The sequence below is a fragment of the Sander lucioperca genome, chromosome 6 (assembly GCF_008315115.2).
Source record: "Sander lucioperca isolate FBNREF2018 chromosome 6, SLUC_FBN_1.2, whole genome shotgun sequence".
NCBI classification, from domain to species: Eukaryota; Metazoa; Chordata; class Actinopteri; order Perciformes; family Percidae; genus Sander; species Sander lucioperca.
The window spans coordinates 40,327,762-40,351,050 of NC_050178.1; the positions used below are offsets into that span (position 1 = coordinate 40,327,762).

The window sequence follows — 23,289 nt, forward strand, 5'->3', positions numbered from 1 at the left end:
AGCAGGAAGAGGATTTTAGATGTTGTATTTTAATTGGCTTTAAATGGACACAGTGACAACACATATCCTGTACCTGTTATGGAGTGAATTGAATTTTGTGAGTGAAGGAGGAGGCAAAATTATTGCATGCCCTGGTGGATAAATGTTCAGATGCTACTGATACTGGAGGGTTTGTTAACCTTTTGACAGTAGCAAACAAAGCATGTTCATTATTATTGTTTTGTGGCGATAATGTCAGAGAAAAACGACCGCTTTGCATTTTTCAGTTCCAAATTATAAATGCAAAGTCTCTCTTTATAGATGCCATAATGAACCTGGAGATATTTATTTTTTTTATGCATTCAGCTTTTCGACACTTTCTTTTTTGTCTTCTTCTTACCAGCGTGACATTTCTCCATGGAGAATGGCATTAATCAATAACATTTGTAAGTTTTGAATGATCTACAAGCTCATTGACAGAGACCGTAGACTGTAAAAAGACTGAGACCCATAGGGAGGGTGTGGAGGAGAAAAGCTGAATTGAATGTTTCACTGGTGTTTTCAAACGTTTTGTGATTACCTCTTTTTGAACATGTATGTGCACGGATACAGTGCTGTCAATGAAAACACAGGAATAATCAGTCACATAACCTTGGAAATGTCCAGACCCTTGGAGACAATCAACGCTCTTTTATTTTGACATTTATCCGGATGTTGTGGGTGACGTGTGCGCATGTCCACCCTTTTGCCACACACGTGAAGTCAGAGAAGGCTTGGGTAAAGGCATGTCTAAAGCTAGTACGTATTTTATCGACATTTACTAAATGTATTCACTCACTAAGTAACTGTTGATGGTTTTAAATGGATTCTGTCGTTTCTTAACATTTTACAGAGCAAAAACGAGCTAAACGTCTCGGCTTCCTCGGAAAATTTAAGGTAAGTACTAATGTTAAGCGGCTAATGCTGTGGCTAACTTCTAGTGCTGGAGCTAGGTCAGAACCTGCTGTGTAACTTAGTTGAGCCTTTACCTTCAAGAAAATCGCATAGTCTGATGCCAGGACAAGCCAGCTCCATGTTAAGGTATATTGTAATGGGTGCTAATCTATCAGTAACACTGACTGGTACATTCATTGCGCAGACTGCCAAGTACCTCCTGCAAGGCTTGGTGAGATACTATACTTGGGTGTAAATTTAGCATTCAGCCGTAAGGTTGACTATTGGTTCTTTCACAAAATATTTACACAATGAGAGTTTTGATAAATAATCACCAGTAATGTGGATACAGTGACTAAGTGGGTAAAGGCAAATAATAGAGCAGCTAGAATAGTCTGGTAAGTTCAGAAAATGACATCACTTTGCTGTAATGCATCTTTAAAACCAGGAAAAGACAACATTTGTGTCAATCACGATATTACGATATCCAAAATTTAAGATATCGAGCTTCCTATATTGATGTCGATATAAAATCGATATATTGCCCAGCCTTTCTTGTATCACGATACAATATTATTGCGTTTTTAAATGTATTGCGATTACAATTTATTAGCTTTTTTCCCCACTTCAAATTGTGTTTCCAAAGGAAAATTTGTCAATATCTGTTTAAAATTATACTTTTCTCTGTTTGACAATAAACACACAAACTAATAGATTATCAGAGAAACTCTTTATGTGTGGTACAGGTCCGTTGCACTACTTTTTCCACAGTACATGTCTTTATTTATTTGTTTATTTATTTGATTAGGACAATGCACATTAATGAACATTTCTGTAAATGCGCCAGTGTTAGCCAGTCGTAAATCCAGTCCTAATTACCTAGTATGCATGGGGGGAAGAAACCGGAGCACCCGGAGGAAACCCACGCAAGCATGGGGAGAACATGCAAACTCCACACAGACGACCTGAGACGACCTGGGTTCGAACCCAGAACCTTCTTGCTGTGAGGCAGAAGTGCTAACCACTGAGCCACCGTGCTGCCTTATTCATAAGTCAGATTTTCAAAAGATTTTCAGACTTGTTAATTATAATTTGTATTGTTTGCTCAGTGAAACATGAAAGCTTCTTATTTAATTTACAAAGCCTCACAGATGTGGCAATAAATGGAATGTTTAGCATCCTAGGTTGTATTGTGATGCCTTTTTATAATGAACTAAAATAAAGTATATAATATTTTACAATACATTTTGTGTGTTTACCTGCCTGCAGACTAAAGATGGACAAAAGGATGATGCTTTAGGGCGGACAAAGAAGTCAGAGCAGTCGTCTGTGCAGCATGTCAAAGTCAGCAGAAACCCAGATGAAATCCGGAAGCAAAGGGTGAAAAAAAAGTTCTGCCTGTGCTTATATTTGAGGTTACATTTGCTGATATTTCCTTGAGGTAAACCAATCTCTCAATTTGTACATTTTCTAATTAGCTTCAGGACCTCCAGGACAGGCAGAAAATCTCTAGAGAACAAGACCTGATGAAGAGAAGGAATTTGCAAAGCTTTCAGAATGACATCCTACAGCGACAAAGAGAGTTTGAGCAGAAGGTAAATGTCAGCCTATTTAGTGGAAATGGACTGCAATTATAACTGCCTACTGTGCAAATTGCCACAGTAGTGATTTCTGTTTTCTTCTTTGTGTTCACAGGAGACAGAGATGCAGAGTTTGGAGAAGAATGTAAATTTTGAAAATGAGAATTCAAGAAAGGCATATTATAGAGAATTTAAAAAGGTACGTAATTGCTCCATTTAATGCCACAAACTGGCTCATATCTTATAAATATTACAATTTTAGGTGTTTGCATAGAATTCTCACTCTGCAACTTGAGAACTTTTTCTCCTAACCTTTTTAAGAGCAGTCGAAAGTCAATGAATTTTGGAGAATAGTTATTTAACTATACACTGCCATACACTCGTATACATACACACACATAGGCTGGTTTAGATTTACTAACTTATAAGTAGCTTTGTTCCTTAAGCTGTGATATATGGTGAACTGGACTTTGAATATGAGCACTGTGTTTAAAAAATAATAATTGTTTTTTGTAAAGGTAGTGGAGGCCTCAGATGTGATTTTGGAGGTTTTGGATGCACGTGACCCTCTTGGCTGCAGATGTCCTCAGGTGGAGCAGGCAGTCATTCAAAGTGGAATGAACAAGAAGATAGTTTTAGTACTTAATAAAATTGGTAAGTTGGTTAAAGAAGTATATCCTTTTAGGGGTTGGCTTTATTTGCATAATTTATTTGCATAAGTTAGTGTTTTATTTATTGTATCAAATATTCAAAGTTGACTTAGATGATTTTTACTTTGATTGTAGATTTGGTGTCAAAGGAAATTGTGGAAAAGTGGATTAAGTATCTTCGTAATGAGTTTCCTACAGTAGCTTTCAAAGCATCTACTCAGCAACAGACCAAGAACTTGGTATGCAATTAAATATTCATATTTGGATCATCTAAAATGCCAATTGAGATTCAAATAATTAAAGTTATGGTATAACATTTCACATAAACAATATTTCCCTCGGTCTCGTGCCATTGACAGAAACGCAGTAAAGTACCAGTTACACAAGCCACCACAGAGCTTCTTAGTACCAGTGCTTGTATTGGTGCAGATTGCTTGATGAAGCTACTTGGCAACTACTGCCGCAACCTAGACATAAAAACGGCCATCACCGTAGGTGTTGTAGGTAAGCACCACCTTCAGCAATACACCAGGTTCTTTCTGTGTATAAGGCGAGGTTGTCCAAAGTGAAATCATTTTGCCACTCCTGTTTTGTAGGTTTTCCTAACGTGGGAAAGAGTAGTTTGATCAACAGTTTGAAACGGGCACGAGCATGTAATATCGGAGCCACTCCTGGTGTCACCAAGTAAGTTTACAATAAGCTGTTGATCCCATACTGTGAGATCCTGTTTGTTACCTACTAGTCTTGCTGATGACTTTGATGGATTTTAGGTGCCTTCAAGAGGTGCATTTGGACAAACACATTAAGCTTCTCGATTGCCCCGGCATTGTCATGGCAACTTCAACGACTGATGCAGCAATGATTCTTCGAAACTGTGTGAAAATTGAACAGCTCGTAGATCCTCTTTCCCCAGTTGAAGCCATCCTTCGACGCTGCAACAAGGCCCAGGTATGCCATGTCGTCATTACAATCTTTTTGAATGTTGCTTGATTGTGTCTTTTGCACACTGGCATAACGGTCATTCTGCTGGATGTACAGATCATGGAGCACTACGGAGTTTCAGACTTTCACACAGCTCTGGAGTTCTTGGCAATGCTTGCTCGACGTCAAGGCAAACTAAGAAAGGGAGGACTGCCTGACACTGACAAAGCCGCAAAGAGCGTGTTAATGGACTGGACAGGGTGGGTAAAAATGGAATTGGAAATTAATTTTGGAAGTTTGACAAATGACAATCAACCACTGTATTAATTTCAGCATGTTATGTTATTTAGGGGGCGGATCAGCTACTTTACGCACCCTCCAGAGACGCACACTCTTCCCACACATGTCAGCGCTGAGATTGTTACAGAGATGGGTAAAGCTTTCGACTGGGATGAGCTGGAAAAAGGAAATCAGGAGGTTCTTGCAGGTAAAGGTTACTTTTAGTGCAATCAATTACTCCACAGATAATCCACAGACCTCACTGTCAACAGTTTTCATTCGGCTACTTTCTTTGGTAAAAAGTAGTTCCAAAGGCAGGTATCTCAAAGCCTCAGAACATAAACCTGAAGGTATCAGCATGTCTAGACCCCACTAGATTTAAGTGAGAACATTTATTTACCTTGTGATAACTAAAATATACTTCCATAATGATATAAAACATGGTTAAGATTAGATTAGACTAAAATAGTAAACTAAGATTACATTGGTTTTGTCAGATTATCTGGCTTCCATTGTTAAAATACCCACAGAAGCAGTAGTTGCTCTAAAGCTGGATTTGCTTTTCGCTGTCTTTCAGAGTCATCTTGTCCTGACATCCAAATGGGATTTTGCATGGAAACCACTGGAATGACACAAGGTGGCCAGGGTGAAACACCTTCTGACCTGGAAGTGGTGGGGGGGTCCTTGGAAGAGCCAGAATTTAAAGACGAAACTGAGTCTATGGAGGATGGCCAGGACCCAGAGGTGTGAAACAGTTCAGTCCTGACAACTACGTTAATTACAGTATGTTGTGCACTTTGCAAATGTGTAAAATGTGTCTCCTTAAACTTTCCTTCCTGCTCAAATAGTTTGGACCAATGACAGTGGAGATTAAATCTCAGAGGTCAAAGACGGTCTTGCCTTCAAATGATGCTGCATCCAGGGCTCCAGATCTAAAGGATATCTTGGATGTAGATCCTCTACAGCAGGGTCAGGCACTCCTGGCTGCCGGCAAGAGGAGGAAAAAGCAACAGAAAAGAGCTGGTTTGTATAAATATTGGTCTCATTCTAATACTATATATATAATTTTGTGTGTGGCGTGTTGATGATTTCTTAAAATACGTTTTATCCTAATCTGAGGAAAAAAAATTAAAATAAAAATAACCATGTTCTATTTCGTATAGGCTTCACCCACTAAGAGCTGTTGCTATTGGGTTTATCCCTCGCGCATGCGCAGTCATGAAGATTTCTTTTGCGCCCTTGTGCCCTACACAGGCCTCTCTGACGTCCGCAGTTACTGTATATTACAGCTGCAAGACCAGAGATCTCCCAATTTTCTTCAGCAACAAGCAGTTTGAAGACTTCGAAGAACAGCGGTGTTTGCCTGTTTACAGATTGACAGACCAGCCACATCCTGCCGCCAGATCTCCACCCGAGCTGCGAGGCGTGCATCGGCCCCGTTCGCTACTATGAAAACCAGGCTGGATGCATTAAACTCTCCGCTGTCACACATTGCACCTCACAGGGTGGTGTCAGTGATGCGTCTGCTGGTGTTGATGCCTGCGAGTCACGTAGTGGCTCCTCTAGGACATGAGTAAACGCACACACGTTGCACATGAGGTCAACCTGATGTCGTGGGGGTCCCCTCTCACAACGAGCGGACATTAAATCCCACAGATTCTGTGGACCAGGTTGGGAGGGCGAAAGTGGATCTGTTCGCCTCACGAGAGAATGCACAGTGAGCACTGTGGTTCTTTATGAAGGCGCGAGACTGGTCTTGTTTTTCCTCCTGTCCCCCTGACTCCTCGTCTCTTGGCTCGCATAGGAAGAGAGCCTGGTGGCCATTCTAGTGGCACTAGAACACACAAGCGCACCCTGGTTCCCGACTCTTGTACAATTACTGGCGGGGACATCATGACAGCTGCCATATGGCACAGGGACGCACTGTCGCAGCTGGACTGTGCGATCTCCCACCCCGCAGTGAAAAGCCAACGGCTGTTGCCCTGGCCGCTGAACGGGAGCACTTGGAGAGGTTAGGCTGTCTTGTTGCGCTACTTAGGCAACAGCTCCACCCTGTGGTTATATCGGGTATGTTGATCTGTAACAGCAGAGCCCACTGTGTGAGCCAATATGCTGTATGTGAATACACAGATCTTAAGTCACAGAATGACTAGCGGCCTTATTCATAAAGCGTGTTACACTTGACGGCGGTCCACTTTCCAGCACTGGTGTGTGGAGAAAGGCTCGGACACCACCTCATGTCCTCTGCCTCTCGTGTTAACCTACCCTCAGACACTGCTGGATAATGATTTGGCTATGTTTTTAAAGCGTGTGTTGCCGCCTTTTTCGTCGTGCCACAAGGACTGTGGAGAGAGATGGGGTTTTGCGCATCCCTTAGTGAAGTGTTGTTGAAGGGGATCGGACAACAGAAACCTTTTGTGCGTTTTCTAGCACCTTAATGGGATTTAATTCAAGTGCTCCGGGCTCGGGGGTTCCCCATTTGAGCCTCTGGCACAAATCTCTCTCAGAATGTTGTTTCTGACAACAGCGCTCCTCATAGCCTTGACGTTGGCTAAGAGAGTGAGTGATTTCGGTGTGTTCCGTGCCGTCGTCCGTCGGAGGGGCCGTCTGCCTTCATTTTGGCCGATTTGACATGTTGAATTGGAAGGCGGGCACTGCCGGTAGTCGGACTCAAATGACCAATCTGATTGGTAGAGTGCTAACCCGGAAACGAGGAGCGGGATGAGCGTGACTAGAGGCTCTCAAAATCTGATGAAAATCTTTTAAACTGACCTTTGTCGATCTGAAGAACGATTCAGCAACTGCATGGCTTATATCTCGCTTAAAATGTTTTCAGAAACACGTTTCGGTGAACTATAAGATCGTATTCTGAACAAGCCGCCATGACAGTCTGGCTTTGAATTTCCGGAGAAATCAGACCAACATTACGCGCTCATCCAATCAGCTGCCGGTTTTCATTTTTGGCCGACAATACAGATTAGCGCCGCCTGCTGTTATGGAGATGTATTAAGTCTCGTCGCTTTGGTGTGTTCCGAGTCACTTTTTTGACCAACTTGGGGAGACTGATAAGTCCAACTGCCTTTTCTGCCGAGGGTCAGCCGTGTGGTTGGTGTGTCGGGCTTTAGAGAGGACGGGAGTGCGGCTACTTTACAGTCAAATCTCTCATTCATGCCGAAAGTCATAACGAACTATTTTCGGCCGAGAATTTCTTACCTTGAGGGTTTCTTCCTTCCGCCTCATAACAGAGAAGCGTCTCACCGAGTCTGCCCAGTGCGTGTGTTATCTCAGTATGTTTTACGCAAGGCAGGCATCAGGTGGAGCAGCTGTACACTAAAAGCACCCACGCTTTTAGTGTAAAGGGAGCGGCATCCAGGCACACTCCACGAGAGCGTTATCAGCACCCACAGCCCTCCTCAGAGGTATGGCAGTGGCTGACATCTGCGCAACAGCGTCTTGGGCATCTCCATGCCTTTTTTCATCCGCTTTCTTTGCAAGATGTGTCTCCATGATTCACTCGGTCTTATCCGCACTTAACGGCATGTGATGCGCTATTAAATCTGGTATGCCATGTCTCCATCTTCCTGCACCAGAGTGCCTGTGGGGAATGTGCTTTGCATTAATTAATGATAATTTTAATCTTAATTATGGAGCACCTTCAGAATCCATGCGGCAGGGCCTCACAACATTAAATAGGCCAGTCACTGAGATTTAAGCAAACAATATAATTTTGTTACATAAAAAAAAAAAACCTGTACAGTGTGAGAAGGAAGAGGAGCTAGTCTATGCTATCTGCTTGTGGATTTTTGTGTCACAGGTGGCATTGACTACATCAGCTTCGCCCTTAACCCAATAGCGGCAGCTCTTAGAGGGTTTTTTCTTTTTATACTATGGCAGGAAATGGGCAGTTAGGAAATCCACATATTTTGCAGAGGTCATTTTGACACCTTCAGGCACCCTAAAGGGGCCTACCAACTCGCTTCCCATGATTCCAGCCCAGAACATCACTCCGCCACCTCCTTGCTGATGTCGCAGCCTTGTTGGGACATGGTGGCCATCCACCAACCATCCAGAACTCCATCCATCTGGACCATCCAGTGTAGCATGGCATTCATCAGTGAATAAAACTGTTTGAAAATTAGTCTTCATGTATTTCTGAGCCCACTGCAATCGTTTCTCCTTGTGGGAGTTGGTTAAGGGCGGACGAAATACAGCTTTACGCACATCAGCAAGCCTCTGGAGGATCCTGCATCGAGAGGTTCTTGGGACTCCATAGGCACCAGCAGCTTCAAATACCTGTTTACTAGTCATCAGTGGGTTTCACAGCTGTTCTCTTAATATGATAAATTTGCCTTACAGAAACTTTCCTTAATATGCCTTTATCTGAACAAACCCGTCTGCGCTCTGAATCACACACAAATCTTTTCACAGTATTATCTCTCTTAATTTTTCGTGAAATATCCAATGTTTTCATACCTTTTGCAAGATACTGCACTATTGCACACTTTTCATCTGCAGAAAGATCTTCCTTTTCGCCCATATTGCATGAAACCTGTGACTTGCTTAATAATATGGAACAACCTTAGGTAGTTTCCCTTTAATTAGGCTCACCTGGTAAACTAATTACCAAACCTGTCTCAGATTGATGTCAGTGATCTAAACAGACAGGAGAAGTAGCACAATTGAAAACTTTGATTGAAAAACTAAAAATCAAGTGTTTGTTTAATTGAAATCATATTTGCAAAATAATTTGGAACACAGTGTATTTAATCATGAAAAATTACATTTATACGGTTTTCTCTTTTTTCTCTGCAGACAAAATTGCCACCAAACTATCAGACACCTTGACAGCTGCAATGGACTTCTCATTTTCAGATAGCTGATTAAATAAAATAATACATAATTTGTGGTTTGTCTTTTTTGGATGTAAGTTAGCTACAGTATTGTGACACAATCTACATGCAAAGATTTAGCTTCAGGAACCCTCGATCCTTCATTTAATTTCATCATGAAAAGGAATTGTCATAGTAGTTTTTCCCTAGGTAAATTATATTCCTGTTCAGCCACTGTTCAAAACAACCACTGAAAGTTTTGCATTTAGTACAGATTGCAGATTTGTTTTTATAGTGTGCAGCAGGGCCTTGACACTTCCATATCTTGGAGCTTTTTGTACATTGCACTTTAACTTGAGATCAAATTAAGACATTAATTACTTTTTTATGCATCACAGTTACACTGGTTTACATTTGAATACTAGAGTGTATCTTATTTTACGTCTGGTATGCCTATATAGACCGTTTTGAAAATGTAACCTCACAGCAGTCAACGTGTTCCGGGTAACTGCGTCAGATGACCTCAGTCCATCGGCCCAAGATAAACAACACTGTTAGTGCCGTGGCTAGCGACTGTTAAGGAACTTGTATTCACCGAATTAAAAGATGGCAAAGAAACCGGAGGACTTCGGAGGTTTATGGCTGTGATTACGATAAACAAATCTATTGCCACAGTACGTTTTTTTTGTTTTCTTAATCTGTCTCAAATAAATGATCCAGTTAGATAGCAATAGCTTTTTGGACAACTAACGGATGCTAACCATGGTGCTGACGTTAGTTAGCTAGCTTGGCTAAACGGCAACTTCCTACTTTTACTTTGCCGTGACTGTCTCTTAAACTAAGGCGCTGCTGATACAGTCTATGGCTACCCTACTGCCTTTAACAAAAAATGACGAACCTCTTTCAAGTTGGCGACTATTAAGTAGCTAGGCCAGTTGAGAAGCCACTGTAAAGCGTTGATGCAAATACTAGCTAGCTTTAGCGTTAACGTTAGTGGACGTGGGCCCGTCAGCAGCACTGAGCTTTTAACTGAACTCTGCTGTCATGACGCGAGATTAGAGCTCACCAAAAATAGAGATTATGAAAACCGCAACAAGTAACATAGATAACAATTTGGTGCATTTTATTTGTCTAAATTTAAACTTGTCACAAATGTGCCCCAAAATTGACGTGGCATAAAGTGACGTTAATTCAGCCTTTCTATGATATGTTGTCAGACAACGACCACTGTTCGCGTTCATTACAGCGGCAATGTCAACCTTTTTCACATGCCGTTAGCTAAGATAACTGACACATAGGATGAAATAATACTGACAGCCCGTTTTGCACTCTGCAGACATGTACACAACTTGCAACGATGCCTTTTGAATTGTGTGCCTGCATTTGGTTTGGAAACGTAGTGAATGCACTCATTCATTTTACTCGGAGAGGGTGACATGTCAGTATCAGGTGTACAGGCTGGTTTGTGTGTAAGGTCTTTATGAGTCCACACTATTGCAGAGGAAGGTTTTGGAACAGAAAGAGGCAAAACTGTATACAGCTGTACAGGTATAGAGTTCAAAAGTAGGCCTATCATCAAGCATTGAAGATAACAAATGAGACAAACTGGATTGGAACTCAAAACATATTTTTGTCGTTGAGTACCTCCACGTTGGCCTACTTCTTACAGTAATTTAATGTTTGATGTGATCATTTTTATTGACAAAGACAGTATAATTGTTTTGTTCACAATCAGCACCTGATTAAGCATCAGCAGTAGGTGGACAGGGCTTTACAAGCTGATTGGTGGTGTTGAGCAAGATTCCTTGATTGTGCAGGTTGGCAGAGAATAGAGAAATAATGGTTTGGTTCAAACATGAAAAAATGTATTGATACGTCCAGGTTATATCATAAGCCTTTATTGCTAATGCTATACAACTTATTTTCATAAATGATTTAATAAAATTAAAAAAATTCTATTGGAAATGATGTAAATACCAATGGTGGGAGTAACATCTGGATTGGCATCCAAAGCATCTTCACTAGAATACTATAGTGGATGATTTTATGGATTGCACTGTGTAATAACACAAACATGTTGCATACTTTGAAATACTGGTATTACCTATCTATAATGCTCATTTGTTCTGTTTGTTTTCCTGCTCAATCCCTAGATCTGGATCGCTCTCTTCAGCCATGTCGTCACGTGTGTTGCTGCGGCAGCAGCTGATGCGAGAACAAGCCCAGGAGCAGGAGAGACGTGAGGCCCAGCAGCAGGCCTCTGCCTCTCAGCTCCGGGCCTCTGACTCCACTCCAGCCATTTCTGTCACACTGCCCCCAAATGCTGCCCGTCCCCCTCCAGCACAGGTGCCTGTGGAGGTGCTGAAAGTAAGAGTGTCCTGTTTGTATGCTCATCACTTGTGTTCTTTATGTAGTGAAGTCTGATTATGTCAGAACATTATTCCTTAATAACTCTTCAAATGATCAGGTGCAGACCCACTTGGAGAACCCCACCAGGTACCACATCCAGCAGGCACAGAGGCAACAGGTGAAGCAGTACCTCTCCACCACTCTGGGCAACAACGCAACTACTCAGACCATGGGTGTGTCCCCTGTGCCGCAGTCCAGTTCTGCCCCTGAAGTTGCTCCTACTGCCAGCAGTGTCCCTAACAGTCCTATGGCTCTGCTTAACATCGGATCCAACAAGGAGGAAGTATGGGAAATTTTTGCTTTGATACTAGTGGTTTAACTTCTTGTGTATGGGTTTGGTTTGCTGGTACAGCAGATTGCACAACCTTGTCAATAGTTGCCTTTCTGCAAACTTACAGTGCAATTTTGGAGAAGTTAAATGTCTAACCTTCTGCTCACTTCTAGCTTAATTACTTTTTGTTTGCTCTGCAATGATGTGTCCGAAGGTCCCACTACGCTGATGCATGCCTTTTGTCATCGTACCCTTGTTGGCCTGTTGTCACAATAAGATGTTAAATACTGCACCTACAGTTTAATCTTGCAAGCACTTCTCTTGCACACACAAACTCTCTTTGAAACGAGGCCTCTTTAGTTTAATTGGTGTAAATGTTTAGTGTCAGCTTTTACAGAGTATACTTAAGACTGTTTGTTTTAGATTACAAAGCACATATGCTTATTGATTACTCTGACAGATTTAACCCTAAGGACTTTACTGACTTAGTACAACTGGTGTTTTCTCTCATCTGCTTTATCTAGATTGACGATGTGATCGACGACATCATTAGTCTTGAATCCAGTTTTAATGACGACATCATTACGTTGATTGACTCAGGTCTTCAGTTGCCCAGCACGGTATGAAGAACAATGTACTTATTTAATCAAGCCCACTAACGTTTTATAACCAAAGTGTTTTTTCTGTGAATGGACGGTCTCTTTCATGTGTGGAATTCTGAAGTCGTAGGAGTAAATATATACTTTTGACACTTAGTTTCAATTCGTCACAAAAGTGCTGCCTGGGCGGGGTAAAGGTATCCGATGATACAAGACAGCGGAGAAGGGAGACCAAGTGGATAGTACTCATAAAATGGTACATTGTAGCTGCCAGGTTAACAACTAATTTGTCAGATAGAAAGAACTTGCCAAAACTTTGCTGAAAAACAAATATAAAATGAGGATTATGGTGATGCTTTTGGAAGAAAAGAAAAAGAAGCACAGTAAGGTAATGGTTTTTTGAAATAGCAGCAGGGGTTGTTCAGCTTTAATATGTAAGAATGTAATATAAATAGTTGGATTTTGAGCTTTATCCTTCAACAGTATCTGTTGATTCAAATTTTAGTTTTAAAATGAAAATTTAATACCTGCCTTTTTGTTGTGGCATGGTCGCTCTCCGCAAAAATGTAGTATCATTTTTTTTTTTTATCTGTCACAGAAACCCACTATGATTCTATTTTGAAATGTGTTTTTAACTTTTAAGCAGGGATGGCGAAGACCTCATTTTTACATGGTAGTGACCATTTATGACATTTAATATAACATGTTTATTTCCTGTAGCTCCCAGGAAATCTTTTGGATATATACCACAGCCCTGGAATGGCAGCACCTACTTTCACTGTCAGCAACTCCTGCCCTGCTGATCTTCCAAAAGTTAAAAGGGAAATTACTGGTACAGTAACTAACTTTTACAAACTTTTGACATCTTGACTTTATTTTTTACTTTTTAAGTTTGATAATATTTAATTGTTTGGAACACTATGAATTTGTCTTTCAGATGCAGATACCAAAGCACTTATGAAAGAAAGGCAGAAAAAAGACAACCATAATCTCAGTAAGTCAAGCTTTATTTGAACCATTTTGAGAACTTTGTTGAATGTGAATGCAGTATTGCCATGCAGCTTAAAAATATAATATATTATTCCACTCCATGCTCTTGTGCCTGTTTCAACTCTAGGACAACCCATTTGGTCTTTTTATCTTTTGATGAACATACAGCAGCGTTATAAGAACTACCTAAAATGACACAAACCAGCCTTGGGAAAAAAGTTTAGACATGTACTTTAAAGTTTAAGTTTGGTATATGCATGGGCGTAAATCTCATCTAACAGTTGGGGGGGGAATAAACATAACATTTCTGAAGAGCAATTTTTGAAGGGGACACAAATAATACAGCCACAATTATACTTGTAGAGGACATGTGTACACAGAGGAAAGCCTTAATACTATCATTAGTGTAGCATGGAGACTGTACCATTATCCTTCTTTTCAGTGTTTCTCTTGATTCAATGAAAAAGCTGACTAAATTACACCCGTTTTGGTGTACTGAAAAGGGATCTTATGTCTGTTTTTCTTTTCTCTGTCATTTTATCTGGGCAACAACAACACAAATCTTTAACGTCAGATGTCTATGAGTTAGGTTCATAGGTTCACCACACGGTCATATTATAATTATAAAATGATCTTGCGTCCTCCACATAAATATTAGGTTTCATCTGGGACAGAGGATATATATTTAACTGCAGCAAACCCCTGATCAGCCACTTAACATCATATTGAGCAAAACAACTGTAGATCTTCAATATTAACCCTAATATCAGTTCACACACATAACGTTAGGCTTATCGCTGTGTTAACGTTAGTTGTAGTGGGTGCATTTCTATCCAACAAGCTATTAAACAAGCTAACGTTACATTATATTACACTAACAGCAAACTTTTTTTGTCATGACTAATTTATTAATTACTCAGCATCATTTCTATTTGAGAAAAGAAAAACTTCTTCCGATGTTAATGTGAATAAAATAGCCTTGAACCGCCTGCTTACTACATTCCACAAAATGTTTCTAAACTAAAAAGCATTTTTGGGGGTTTGTATTGTTTTACTACTTACACAGATATTTTAAGTATACATCGTTATTTACAATACACAGCATGGTTTTTAATGATATTTCTATGGTGGGACAACCTTTAGATGAGGGGGGGGGGGCTGACCCCTGGGATTTACACCTATGGGTATATGTCCCATCAGCTAACATTGAGGGGGCAGGGTTTATAACCTATACTGCGGCCAGCCACTGGGGGGCAATCAAGATGTTTTGGCTTCACTTTTGGGGAGCTGTTATGTCATCCATCTTTTTATAAAACACTATATGATATCAAACGATGCTTGCTTAGTGATAACTGATTGTTGAAGGTATACTTAAGTGTGTCATTTTCCCTCTGTGCCTTGACGTTCTTGCTTGTCTACAGTTGAGAGGAGGCGAAGATTCAACATCAACGACCGTATAAAGGAGCTGGGTACTTTGATACCCAAGTCAAGTGACCCGTAAGCGCAGTCAGATTTTTTTAAGGATATTCATTTTCCTCTGCTTAATCACTTGATCAATTCAAAATTATGGTATTTGATTTTTAGAATTGAGTCCCTGTAACTGTTGTGTAGTAAAAATACTATTTCTGTTTCTGTTGTGTTTCTTTTCTTCCCTGCCTCTAAAATATATGTATACTGATATCACAATGATGTCAGCGAGATGCGCTGGAATAAAGGCACCATACTGAAAGCTTCCGTAGACTACATCAGGAAGTTGCAGAAGGAGCAGCAAAGAGCCAAGGATATTGAAATGCGTCAGAAAAAGCTGGAACATGCCAACCACAGTCTAATGTTACGCATCCAGGTCAGTATTAGTTGGTCAGCCGTGTTAGAGGGTGGCATGTCCAAGACTTGAATACAGCAGCTATGTATCACTTAACTAGTTGTGGTGGTTTGCTACATACCTTAAAGGCACATTGTGGATTTTTAGACCACAGTAGTGGCACAGTGACGAGTGGGTCACCAAATTGCTTGTTTTGCAAAGATGCACATGCATACCACGGGATTAGTTGATACACATTTCTGCAAACTACAGAGATGATGATGACACATGATGATGTGTGGCGGGAATCTGTATTCTGTTTAACATGTGTTTTGCTGAGTTATTATCAAGTTTTAAAATAACTAAAATAAAATATTTAGCAGTTAATGTTTTTAGGATTTTTTTGTTTTTACTTCTAGAAACTACAAACTAGAAACATCCCATCTGGTGATAGCTATGCCTGGAGGTGAAATTGTCTTTTGTGTTAGTAAACTAATATGACATTTTCCTCCAAAAACTATTTCTTATTGAACGACAGGTGCTGTTTGTCATTCACCACAAAGTAGCGGTGTGCCAATGTAGGAGAAATAAAAAGAAGATTGCTAGCCAATGAAAACAGTTTGTTCATTTTTTAAATTGCATAATAAGAAAAGAACAAAAATGTAAACAAAATCACTTTGTATGCACACTAGGCAATATTTGCATTAGTATTAAGACAGTAAAGCTTAACAATCAGCCACAAAGAAGGTGATGCTTCAGTCCAAAAAATGTGCAATTTACTTTCATTAATTCTCAACTTGGTTATTCCCTCGCTGCCACTTGGGATCACCAATGTTCAGATTTGCTTCGTGCAGCTTAAATTAATCTTAATTAGGTAACAAAGCTAAAATGTACTTTTTAAGGTATTGTTTATTGTAGGGGTATTATTGTCATGGGTGTTATTACACTATATATATATATATATATATATTTTAGATCAACTTTTTTTTATGCAAACATACAGAACAGAAACAGAGAAATACAAACTGAACAACAACAAAAACCCTCACCCACCCCCCCCACCCTCTGCGGTCTCAAGGAAAAAAAACAACCAATAAACAAACAGAAATCGCACCTTGCCTAGTCACTCTCCTCTAGTTCTTGTAGCGCTAAGGAAATTAAGTTTGATATTTGCTTTTTACAACATGACCTACTTTCACTTAACTACAGTGCGGTAAAGTCAGTCAGATGTCCGTGATCTGCGTAATGACAGTACAGTGGGACGTTTGCCTTCAACAGAGCGACAGTAATAACCTAATATACCATCATTACTGAGATTAAACTACATTTTCGGTTATGTTTGCACTGAATAACGCATTCAATAAACAAACATAGCTCTTGCAGCGCACATGAAAAGATATGCAGTGTTAGCTCACACATAAAATAGCATCCTCGTGAATTAGCCTACTGTTGCTAAGGTACATTCATAAATCCTGCATAACATCGTCCCGTACCTACAGGACATCAGACTTACTTCTTGATGCACGCACACAGTAGTGTCGACAAACTTATTCCAATGAGGGAGAAAGGAAAGTGTGATAGCCTTCCACGTTAACGCTTTTTTCTCTCTCGCTCGAGACTGCTGTGTCCAATGTTACTAGCAGGTAGAGCGATCTACAACTGACAGGGAGAGAGAGAGAGAGAATGTATCACTACAGCCAAGCCAGTCTGCTCAAAGCGATGGTCTTTTTCACAAATGGGTTGTACTTAAGGGGGAAAAAAGTAGCTTCCACTTAAGGGGCCCTATCTTGCACCCTGCGCAGCACAGCGCAAAGCCCGCGCAATTGTCTTTGCTAGTTTAAGACCGACGCACTTGTCAGTTTCCCGTCCAGCGCCCGCGACTAGGATTAGTGTGTGTCTGACAGGGTGGGGGCGCGTGGCATCACGATGGTGGCTCTCCATTGTGATGTCGGCCAGCGATCACGATCCTAGGGGGAGCCAGCGCTGAGCTATCATTTTCTTAGTTGCAGTTGAGCCAGCTAGCCAAATTTTCCTCTGTCTCCCAAGCAGGTGTAATTTAGAGTCGTCATTAAGTAACAAAACAGTTGGATCAGTAGGAATTCGACATCCTATCACATCAGATATTATTGATGTTTTATTCCAGAACTCATGCACTTGTTTACACTCCCAGACCATATGTAGAAAAGTTCCAGTTTGTTCAGGTTGACAGAACGTGCAATAGGGAGTTGGAATGACTTTAGAGACGTATCTCTTCTGGGGGGTCCAGTATGTCCTATGACATATGTTGAAGTGGATCTGCTGGTGATTTGGGTTCTTGGAACAGTGGAAAATGTTGTCCCAAACTGTCTCCCAATTGATTGCGTTCCCCTCAGGGCTCAGCTCTCGCTCCCATTTCCCCACTATTGGAAGTTCACCTCTGGACACTTGCATCAGTTTAGCATAAATCCTAGACACTAATCCTCTCACAGGAAAATCAACAAACCATTTAATGACTGGGTGCGCCTCTGATCTTCAGCGAAGATGAAAGAAGGATGTCCTGGGGACCTCAAAACTAGCTCTCAGGTCTTCAAAACTCAACATACCTTTCTCATTGAATAGCTGGTCTAAAGTATAAATACCTCTGTCACTCCACTGGTTACAAGCAAAGGGCTTGTTACCAGACTTTAAGTGTACATTGTGCCATATTGGGGTATTCAAATGCCACTTATTGGTGTATTGTAGTTGCTCCTCCACCTGTTTAAGGTTAGTCAACGTGTTGGTGATAATAGGGCCATAGGCTAACATACACTTTTTTGGACACACACCTCCAAATGCAAGGTCTTGCAGTCTTAGACTTCCTGTGAGGTTTTGCTCTATTTCTCTCCATGCAACTGTAGATGAGGGGTCCATCCACACTCTGTGCTCTGTGATACACTTTAAGGTTGGGGAGGGCCAAACCTCCCGTGTTTGTGTTGTTGTGTTACGTTGCAGGGTAGAGTATTTTAGCCTAGGTTGTTTATTACTCCAAATATACTGCCGAATTACAGTATCAAGTTTCTTCCAGAAATTTATTTTGGGGGGTAAAGGGATCATTGTACTTAAGAAATTCACACGAGGAAGCAATTCATTTGTTAGGTGCGGAAAAGAACTTTCATCATATGTAGAGGGTGCATATACCGAAACAAAGGCTATCTTCCTACTCCTTATCGTGGTACATATATAAGATATCCTGCCTGATAAGTCTTTACTACTTTTGTCTACAGTGAGTGCACATTTCCGTGATAGCAACACAATGGAGTCCTTGGTTTTGGTGTCGTCACCTGATGTTAACTGAAAGGATTGAAAGCTCAGCCACCCTCAAAATTAACACGTATACATGTCTCGAGTACCCTACCAGATTTGCTGGTAAATTTGTAGCAAAGTGTGGTAGAAACATAAAAAATAAAATAAATCCCCTAACCCTCTGTTTTCAGCCTAATTAAATGTTCCTTTAAAGCTTAGCTTCCAAACTTACATGCAGTGTCCTCTAGTCAAACTTGAACAGTACTCCAGACACTGCTAAACCGCAGCGGCCGGGTCCGCCAGCCCCGACTCCAGCACCAGACAAGAGGTCCCCCCGCCGTCCTCTGGGTCTGATGACAGCGCCTGGTCCGGCCGTGAAGCGGCTTGCGCGGGTGTCACGTCCTCCTCCATATCCAGATTCCAACAGAACATGTCCGCATCCTTGGCTGTAGTAAATGTGTGTTCTCCCTCCGCGAGTCACTCTCAGAGTGGGCGGATAGAGAAGAAAGTTTGGGACGCCTCTACCCTGTAACTTACGCTGTACTCCTACAAATTCCTGGCGCAGCTGGATGGTGAAAGCACTGTAGTCAGGCTTAAAGCGCAGCGTTGCGTTGGAATCACGAATCGGGCCTTTCTGCTGTATTTGTCTCGGCCCCTAAAGGATTGCTTGCCGGTTATGGTATCTCAGACACCTGAAAATCAGCGTACGTGTCATTGTACCTTTGCCGTAGATTCTGTGTGCCCTGTCAGTTTCGATGGTAGCCCTGTTCTGTAAGGAGGGGATCCACTCCGGTAGCTGATTTTGCAGGAATCCAACTGGGTAATCTTTTTCACTGCCCTCTTTCAGTACATTGTTGCGTCTCGATTTGTCCTCCATTTCAGCTAGTTTAAACTCAAATTTCTTGTGATCATCAATGCAGGCTTTCACCGTGTTTCTCATCTGTCTGTTGTCTTCCTGCGACTTGTCTAGTCGTTGCACCAGGTCCCGTACCGTAGCTTCCTGCCTCTCAAGCTCTGCCCTGATGTGTTGCAGCGAGGTGTCAATTTCTATTAACGCTTCCTTCACTGTGATGTGAACCATGATTTGAAGCACATTTTGATGCTTTTCCAGGACCTTGGCTATAACGTCCTCCATGTGTAGGTCCATGTTAGCATCAGTAGCCATGCTTGCTGTCGCCATGTTGGTAGACTTCTGTGCTCGGGTAAACGGTAGCGAGACCTGCTTTTTTGCGCCTGCAGGCATTCCACTAAGTCACTATGGTAACAAATAAAATGATTGACGTTGAATAAGAAAGAATAGACCTGGTTTTTAATAAAAATGCGGAGGTGGGCGTGGATCCTCAGTTCTGAGCAACCGTTGCGATCGTCGGTCACGTGACCTCCCACACAATAACATTTTCTGTAGGGTTGGGTACCATTCACATTTTTACCGATAACTTTACCTAGAATCCTATTCACTTAGAACATTTTGTTATTTATTTAGAACATTTTACACTCCACACAAAATAAAACACCTCCCTCTCCCCTCCCAAACCTGTCCCTACAACCTATCAAATCAAATAATTATTCATTTTTTGCACTGCACTGTAACTTTACATTTCTCTCTATTTTAGTCGTTTTTTTATTTTCTATCTCTTTTAAACTGCTCTTTAATGTTTTGTGTAAAGCACTTTTGAATTGCCTTGTTGCTGAAATGTGCTTTAGAAATAAAGTTGCCTTGCAACCTCCAGCCTGCTAGTCAGTCACCAGGGCATAGAGAACACTGTTAATGCCTGCCTGTCTCAGAGGAAGTGTAACTGCACCGCAACCACTTTTGCCTCGCCATAATATTATATTGCAGCGAACGGTGTCTATGTGGAGTTTGGAAAACTGAAACCACACTTGCAACAGCTTTATCGGCATTGCTGTGACTCAAACGGCCGAGGCAACGTAGTTTTGCTTTGTGAGCACTGCACCTCTGTGCACGTGTCAGAGCTGAGCCCCATTCTGTCAACATGCAGACAGGACAGATAAGCTCCCACTTACACGCTCCCAGCTACCGGAATTTGATTTCAGTTTGATTTGATTTAATGTGAATCTGTAGTTCCAATGTAATTCTGTCAATAACCAAAAAGTACCTAGTTCGGTACCCAACCCTAATTTTTAGTCATTCCAGAACATGGCGTCTGAATGTGCTGCTGTTCTTTTCAGGAACTGGAAATGCAGGCACGTCTCCACGGCCTGAGCTCTGATCCCTCTCTGCTGCATCAGCAGCAGGTCCCACATAGCGGCCCGTCTCTGCCTTCCAGTGCAGGAGGAGTCTCCTCCCAAAACCTCCTAAATCTGGGCGTGGCAGGCATTGGACAGCCTCTGCCAGCCTCCTTCCTGTCCCCGCCCTCCTCGGACTCTCCTGCAGGAGTCACCATCAGCAGCCCCCTGGACCTGGGCAGCCTGAGCTTTGCCGAGCTGGACGACACCTCTGCCTCGGCACTCTACCCTGACGTGGGCTTGGGAGACATTCTAATGGACGATGGGTGCACCCTGTCTCCTGAGAGGGTGGTGGAACCGCTGTTTTCTCCTTTGTCACCAGGTGCCTCTAAAACTAGCAGTCGCAGGAGCAGCCTTGAAATGGACGAGGACTTGTGATGAGTTCTGTTTGGCGGTCAGGGACTGTCTGTAAGGACCAGAATGACAGGAAGTGCAGTCTATCCTTAAATAACGTGAGTCTATTCATAGGACTGTATAATTGAAATCAAAAAAGCAAAAATAACTAACATTAAGATCAAAACTAATATACATGTTGGAGAAAGTATGATTTTTTTTTGCCATACAGACCTAATTATTATTGTTCCTGTTGGAAGCTGGTCAGATGATCATGTCTGGGTTTATAAATGCAATTTTATTCAAATGAAATGTTGTATAATACGGGCATGGCATTAGGAGATAATACATTATTAAATAGTTTTAAAGATTTTCTTTAGAGATTTAAGAGGGATATAAAGTTTGCTTGAATTTATTATGTGCTCATTTATAGAGAAGAGAGCGGTGAGGTTTCTTTTTCACTTTTCTTTTTCACAACAACACTGGCATAACAAACTGATTAAGAGATGCCAACATACAATATATACAGTGTGTGTGTGTGTGTGTGTGTGTGTGTGTGTGTACACACACACACACACACACACACACATATATATATATATATATATATATATATATATATATATATATACACACACACACACACACACACACCTTTTTTTTTTTTGTGTGTGTGTTTTTTAACTGACTGGAATCAGGGTTTAATAATAGCAGTCGCATGCTCATCAATGTTGGGTTGTTTCACCAGCAGCTACAGAAGGGATCTTTGTAAGGGGAATTGGCACATTGTTAAATATTTACTGCATATTGTATATAAGAATATTTTATTTTGAGCAATATTATTGCACCTTATTTTATGGCTAGTCTATGCATTTTATGAGAGCTTCTGTTTTTATTCCTATCACAGAACACAGTGGACAGCTAATGCCCAGGTTGCATGTATTTGTAATGAACCTTAAAAGCAATGGAAAATCACTTGCTGCTGCAGCTAGTTAGCCAAAGCAGGACTTCTGCCAGAGTAGCTACAAATTACAAATAAGCGTTTTATTTTTGAATATATTCACTCTGTCAGTGGAAATGCAAGACAGTATGAGAAATGCAGAACAATTATAACTTTTTACAATAGTACTGTAGTTCATTGCATTAGTTTTTTGATACCTGAATAATAGTTTGATAAGTAGTTTCTCCTGACTAATCTCTGTGTTGTCAGTGATTGTTTGTCCCTGTTAACCTTGGCGGTCACTGAGTGATTTTACTGGTTAGCATGTTCTACCAAGATTGTGGCTTCTTCTTCTTCTTCTTCTATGACGATCAAAAGTAATATATCTAATAATGCATTCTTGCTAGACATTGTAGTATGAATTCAGAGGGCTTTGGCCTTCTTTTAAACCAACCACTAGCCTCATGTCTGTAATGATAACGTATAACTGTTTGTTGTGTGAAACCTGCAATGCAATTATTATTCATTAAAATAGCCACAAAGTTTAGAAAGGCATTTAATTCGTCAGATGCTCAATGCGACCTTATGTACAGTTATGAATGTGTGTTTGAAAAAAAAGTACCAGCATGTAGTTGTTTTTTTAATGCACTGTTTTTTTTTTTTTTTTTACTTCCTACACAACCTCCTAAGTTATTGATATACATACCATTTAAACTATACAGCCAAAACATTTGGTGGTTACAGTGATTTTAAGGTGTCCAGGTCATTCAGAGCTTACATGTACGTACTTGTTTTTGAGCTAAAAGCAGCTCTACTCCATAGCTCAGTGCTAATTGCGTTGCTCCCAATCTCATAAGGTTAAGTACCTATGGTCAGCTGTTTCCATTCATACTTAATCACTCTCCACGATATTAACCATGTCTTACCATGACATATATTTGAGTGCTAACATTGACATTGTTAACCATAAACAGGTAGCATTTGTGTCTTGCCCATAGACTGTTACAGTATATGGTCTTGCCCCTACAAGTTGGCTTTTGGAAGATTTTAACAAATAAATGATTCCCATTGGTTCATGTCTGGATGTGGTTATTTGCTGACAGCCAGCATTAGTGGTAAAGCATTTGAGAGAATTCCAGAGCGAGGTCCAGGCACTCTGTAGCCTGAAGACAGATTTCGCAGGCAGGACAGTCGCACAGGAAGCAGCGAACACCCAGACACCCACAGAGGTCACAGTGGTGGGTGATGTCCAAGAGAGGCTGCAGGG

At 41.1% G+C, this 23,289-nt stretch overlaps 2 protein-coding genes and 1 long non-coding RNA gene across 4 annotated transcripts; 2 read left to right on the top strand and 1 right to left on the bottom strand.

The window, feature by feature from the left end:
- Positions 1–659: 659 nt before the first annotated feature.
- On the top strand, positions 660–9,244 carry gnl3l (guanine nucleotide binding protein-like 3 (nucleolar)-like). The gene is made up of 15 exons (XM_031279442.2): positions 660–777; positions 872–915; positions 2,182–2,292; positions 2,391–2,507; positions 2,608–2,691; positions 3,011–3,146; positions 3,278–3,381; positions 3,502–3,646; positions 3,739–3,826; positions 3,913–4,090; positions 4,181–4,323; positions 4,414–4,550; positions 4,920–5,086; positions 5,191–5,365; positions 9,155–9,244. The coding sequence occupies exons 1-15, from the start codon at positions 765–767 to the stop codon at positions 9,220–9,222; spliced, it is 1,710 nt and encodes a 569-aa protein (XP_031135302.1). The 5' UTR covers positions 660–764; the 3' UTR covers positions 9,223–9,244.
- LOC118495341 lies at positions 7,206–22,017 on the bottom strand. Its single transcript, XR_004897718.1, has 3 exons — positions 21,988–22,017; positions 9,132–9,137; positions 7,206–7,461 (listed from the first exon to the last, which is right to left on the bottom strand). It is a non-coding gene; the product is annotated as an uncharacterized LOC118495341 (long non-coding RNA).
- tfe3b (transcription factor binding to IGHM enhancer 3b) lies at positions 9,669–21,448 on the top strand. 2 transcript variants are annotated; one of them, XM_031279451.2, is made up of 9 exons: positions 9,669–9,845; positions 11,325–11,538; positions 11,639–11,863; positions 12,376–12,471; positions 13,171–13,282; positions 13,388–13,444; positions 14,862–14,937; positions 15,118–15,283; positions 20,693–21,448. In XM_031279451.2, exons 2-9 carry the CDS (start codon positions 11,347–11,349, stop codon positions 21,125–21,127), a joined length of 1,359 nt encoding a protein of 452 aa, XP_031135311.1. In that variant the 5' UTR covers positions 9,669–9,845; positions 11,325–11,346; the 3' UTR covers positions 21,128–21,448. The 2 variants fall into 2 exon arrangements, with proteins under 2 accessions (XP_031135311.1, XP_031135322.1); XM_031279462.2 differs by having other exon boundaries at positions 15,136–15,283.
- Positions 22,018–23,289: the final 1,272 nt, after the last annotated feature.